Consider the following 6,062-nt stretch of genomic DNA (forward strand, 5'->3'; position numbering starts at 1 on the left):
GATATACTAATATACTAATTACATGGGATATAATAATATACTACACTAATAATGGATTTTTTCATACTTTTCGGTTATCCGACTTTTCAATTATCCGACCAACCCCAGTCCCCAATTGAGTCGGATAATCGAGGTTCTACTGTACTTTTATCACTTAATTTTACACTTGTAAGGATAAAATTACATCAAGACAAATGATTTTCATTCAAAATGTTATCCAGAATATTAAAAGCTTAAATTTATGCAAACTAAAACCTTATATAATAATTTTACTAATGTCATACTGAAAGTGTTTGGTCAACAGCTGCCGACTGAATGCTTTCATTAACCAAAAAACAATTGATATCCAAACATAAATATCTGAGATGTAAAAAAGTTGCACTTAGTAAAAAATTAACAATCAAATTTTTTTCCTTAAGAGTTTTTCTTTGATAAAGATAAGCTTGGCATTTTATAGCAGTGTCCAGAAGATTTTTACCTGTATAAATGTTATTTACATTTCACTTTGAAGTGCCAAGCTTACCTTTACAAAAAAACCTCCTAAGAAAAAAAAATTGAACTGTCATTCAAATTTTTATAATTTTTTACTTGGCACAACCTTTTTACTTCTCAGATGTTTTCTGTTTGGATCTTGTTAAAATCAATTATCAAAATTTATTTAACATAAATTTGAAAATTTTTGATAATTGATTTTATGGATTTTAAGGATTAAATGAAAAATATTAGAATAGGAAAGTTCTAGACAATAAATTAGTGATTCAATGTATTCTTAATCACAAACATGTAAAAACAGTTATTTCAATCATTCTTCGTTAGATTTTTAGACTAAACTATTAAGTATTCAATCAGATGTTTCAATGTGCCTTATATAATGTTTTGCATACTTGCTTTTATTTGGCATATAATTTAATATTTTTTAAATTATAAAGACAATCTGTTTTATTCACAGAGATATAATATTTAGTTTCATTCTACTTTGAAATTATTGTTATAAAAAAAATTTTATTTAGGAAGTAAATTTTGGTTGTGTCTACTATATAGAAAAATTTGTATGTATTAGTAAGAAATATTCTATGTAATAAAAATTAAATACAAAATTTTTTGTGAAGTGAAGAGCTATAAACTAAATGGCTATGTTGCAAGGAATAGATTAAAAACGTCAATCTAAATTATTTGGAATTAAGAGAATAGTTAAGATGATAAAAATACAGATGATAAATTCTGAAAAATTACTAATGATCTACTACTATATAAAATCGAAAAACTGGTTTTTGTCATGGTATGCCAAAAACAGCCACTAGGGGCACCCCTAGGTATTAGTTAAATTAACAATATAAATTCTTTTATATTTATCTTGTATAATTCAGTATATTATTATTTTTATTTGTAATAGGAATTTATTAATTTATGAATTTATTATTTATACCACGGAATGACATCGCACGCATGCTCTGATGCTTGCATTGGGCCTTTAGACTGATATATATATATATAACTGATAACACATTTTTATAAAAAATAACTATCCTTCTAACTTTTGTTCCTCTAACTATTGCTTAAGATTATCATTTTTAGCACTAAAGCTCCCTAGAAGTGCAAATAGAAGTGACATAGTACTTCCTCACAGATTTAATCACAAAATTACACAGCTTGTCAATTTTTCCAAAAAATTTAATTAGAGTAAATATAATATGTTGAAAACTGTTGATTTAAATAATAACTACAGTAATTTAGAGAATTTTATTTGTAAATTGAACGTTTCATTTAAGGACTAGCAAAATAATTATTTATTTATATCTAAAATATGATTTACATTGTGGGAGTTTGTTAATTTTTTAAAATTGCTGTGTTGAATGAGGGAGAACTGAAATTAATTTTAAAAAATGGATCTGTAACTGCTATTCTATAACTTATATTGCTTTTATTGAAATATTAGAATTTTTGTAAACTCATTCATAAAATGAGAAAATGATGAGATATCCTAACTGTATATGATCACAATATATATAATGAATATACACAGGGTGTTTATTTTCACATTTTGCAGATGCAAAAGAGATTTTTTTTCAGCATTGCATATGGATGCATTAATTAATACACCCACTATAATGTTTACAGTAAAATAAACAAATTCTTTCAAAAAAGCATGTATAAATCACACAGTAGTTCCAAGGCAATACATAAATTTTTCTATTTCTCCTGAGCTCAAGGATAATGGAAAAGTATGATTTTAAGATTTAGAACAGTGGTGTCAAACTCATAAAAGATCATGGGCCACCAAATAGTTTTTTGGAGTCTTTGGGCCACAGACAAAAAAAAAAGGTTTTTTTATATGTATTCAAAAATAACTCATTTGAATTTTACATTTATTTCTTCTTTAATAAATTTACAAAAATGTAAAAAGTATATTATTTCTATGTATTATCATCAAATGCTACAAAAAATTTAAGATTAGAGAAATTTAAAAAATTTTTATTTTTTACTAGAAACTTGGCATCATCTGGCAGAAACAATTTTATCAATATTGGGTATACTTTTTTATGATGATGATGTTACTAACATTCATATTAAAAAACATCATCAAGTTCAGGGCCATGGGACTCTCATTACAAAGTCTCCAGAGCCGCATATGGCTGTGTGTTTGACACCATTGATTTAGAACAGGGCTTCTTAAACTATGGGTTGCGACCCCATTTGGGGTCATGAGATTTTAATGCAAAATATTGAAAATAATTTGTGAGAGTTTGAAAATGGCATGCTTTGTGTCATAGGTTTTGTGAGTTGCGCTTTGTGTCACTTCTGGTGCAGCGAGACAATGATTCAACAACACTGATTGTAGTGTGAACTAGTGTAGTGTTGTTGCTTTTCAGTGTATTCAGTTGTCCCTGTTCCATTGTAACACAAGAATGAACTGTGATAGTACACCATTATTGTTTTTGCAAATTTGTATATATCTTTATTTTATATTTTTTTTAGGGTCGCGAAAAAAATCACAATTATAAATGGGGTCGTGAATTTAAAAAGTGTAAGAAGCCATGATTTAGAATAAAGATCTCTGACTCTAAAACAGAAAAACTAATACTTATATGTGAATACAGGAACAGTTAGCTTCATTTTGCTATAGTGCATGTTTAAAATAACTGTGAGAATACAATGATGCATATGATTAGCAGTGGCATTATGAATGGCATATATCATATCTGATGTCATTGACCTACAGGCCCATTACAATGCATTTGCAGCTTGCCAATAACACCTTGCACTGCTGGATATGCATCATAAATTGATGTTTTTAGGTTACCTCACAGGAAAAAATCCATTAAGTCATGTCTAGGAACATAACTGCATTATCCTATTAGTCAGTAGTTTAATTAATCATTCTGTGAATCACTAACATATATCTGCCCAGGAATGAGCTGACATACCATCCTATTAATACCAAACCTGCTGAAGTTGCTCCAATAGCAAATCATCAACCCATTTATTTACTATCATGTTATGATGTTAAGATGGCAGTCACTAGTCAGAGGTCCATTAATGAGTATAGATGGGACTAAAAATCTGCTCATTCCAGATACTATACCAGATGTTTAGTGTAAAATGTACTTATTGTTGTGTATTTCTTGTACTGTACATTGTGGAGCATGTTATGCCCAGTAGTGCACATTTTGGAATTTACACACCATTCTGGGGAAGGTACCAATCTCTACTAATAGAAAAAAATATATGACCATATTGAAATCTTTCTTACATTTATAATACAGTGATTATTTAAATACATGTACTGTACAAATATTAATTTAATAATGTATTGTACAAATATTATATTTAAAATGTATATAGATTCTGGAATTTCTAGAACAATTACTTCTCTAAATAAACATTTTTGAGACTATCAAATTTTTAATTAATTTAAAAATCTATGTTTTTAAATTACTTTATTGAATATTTCAGATATTAAAGAACATGCTAGACACATTGAAAAGGCAGTTTTGTCAAAAGAACCTAGATTTATTTTGAGAGTTCTTCGTGTATTAGTATCAACACGGAAAAGATTGAATCCAAGAGTATTGAAAACTCTAGTTAATGGATTTTATACACAGTCATCAGCACAAAGAGAAGCTCTCTTATCATTTATTTCAACAGAAGAGGTAATAATAGCTTTAAAATTTTGTGAAAGTATTGATTATTTTAAAATTAAAATTGTAAAATATAATTTATTTTAAGTAAATAAAGATGTTTGTTACATAAAATTGTACCAAAAATTTTAATATTAAAATCTAAATATTTCTATTGGCACTTTATTATTATAAATTTAACTCTGTTTATTCATTTATAAACAATAACATATATCTACTTATTATTGTCTAGCACCATGAGTTTCTCCATAGCGGAGTTTCCTTGATTTGGGAACAGCACAAAAAAATGCACATCACATGATAGACAACTCAAATTATAAACAAAATGTTAAAACTATAAAACCAAATTACAAATTAAAACTCATAAATAATTGCACTTGTAATTCAAGTTGGGAATCTGTTTACAAAAACAAAAGGAAAATTCTCAAACAACATCTACAAAAGTAGTAGTATATACAATCCACCAGCTTCAGCCAGATCTCCCAGTAAAACTGTCAAATAGCAGTATATAAATACAAATTAGATACTAGCTTCATGAATCAGGAAATAAAAGTTTACCTACCTCACATACAAAGTGAAATAATTTGTAGTAATGACTCTTATTAATCATAATTCAAATAACCTTAAACTTCACAAGCAAATATTTGCTGTTGCAAATTAACTACTAATTTACATTCAGCCAATAAATTGAAACATCTAAACAAGAATCTTCTCTACAAACTTGACAAAATTATTTTTTATACTTTAGTAGAAAAGAAATAGCATCATATCTGACTTACAACAAAAAAATATCAGAACAAACAATCCATTAGCTTTGGACAAATTTCCCACAATAACACACATGTTTTCTGTTGTTTGCTCATCAATGTTCATAAAAATTTAATATTTATAAGTAGTCATTTGGGTGTTACTAATAATATCAGTTGTATTTATAAATACTGCATATGCATACACAAACTAATGAAATGTTTGAAAAAGTTACTTTTGAAATTTCTCTTGCGAAATATTTAGTATCACTTTTAGTAAATCATAAAAAATGATATGCAAGATGAACTAATAAGTTGGAAAATTTCATTGTTTATAAAAATGGAATAAATGAGAATAAGACAAATTTACTACCATTTTCAAAACTTTTAAACAGAAAACATTCATAACTAACTTATAAACAAAAACATCTTAAATTCTTTTTTTAAAAAATCTTAAAAAATAGATTTAGTTTTATAAACTTAATTATAATTGTTATTTTTTTTAAATATTTCAATAATAATTATTTGATTTTTCATCATTTGTTGTATATTGTGTATTAGTACTTTCAATCCTTCTAAAGGGTAATTTTTAGATTCATCATGTAGTATAATTCATAGAAATAAATTTTAATGCTTATTTTACTGAAATATTTTAAATGCTGAAAAATTAAATGTGTTCATTATTTATTACAAATACAGCTATTCAAAAAGTTACTGTGAGAAATTTGTAATGACATTAAAGTTATGTGTACAGCATTGTCTATAACAGTGTTCTGCAACCTTTTTCTACTCGCAGCACACCTATGACTCGACATGATTCAACACGGCACACCAAAATGTTATTTTCCTCAAAAACGTATGATATGATACTATTGATAGAATTTCGTAATGCCATAAACCTATTATTATTATTATTATTATTATGTTGGGTTTAGTGGGTAATACTCGGTTTAAACCGGTGGCTGTGTACTATGCCGGACCAGAGTCAAGGCATAGCAACCAAAACAAATTAAATAAGTGTGTCAGTGTCAGTGTCTGTATTCAGGAATTTCCTAACAATATGACATGTATTCAATATAGTGGCCTTCTGTAGTGTGATGTATGTATTTCTACTCAATTGTAATGTTCCCAGGCTTTTGTGTAGTGTGTGTGGTATCACACCTGTACAGGAGAGAAC

The 6,062-nt window shown here is 27.3% G+C and overlaps 1 protein-coding gene across 1 annotated transcript in view; it reads left to right on the top strand.

The window, feature by feature from the left end:
* The window catches only part of LOC111615964 (26S proteasome non-ATPase regulatory subunit 3-like), a 71,154-nt gene that overhangs the window by 2,597 nt on the left and 62,495 nt on the right, over positions 1 to 6,062 (top strand). The window contains exon 2 of the mRNA XM_023357396.1: positions 3,955 to 4,151. Coding sequence (XP_023213164.1) covers positions 3,955 to 4,151 — 197 coding nt within the window. The remainder of the gene's footprint in view (positions 1 to 3,954; positions 4,152 to 6,062) is intronic.

The sequence above is a fragment of the Centruroides sculpturatus genome, unplaced genomic scaffold, assembly GCF_000671375.1.
Source record: "Centruroides sculpturatus isolate CEXI.00-Female unplaced genomic scaffold, Cexi_2.0 scaffold216, whole genome shotgun sequence".
NCBI lineage: Eukaryota > Metazoa > Arthropoda > Arachnida > Scorpiones > Buthidae > Centruroides > Centruroides sculpturatus.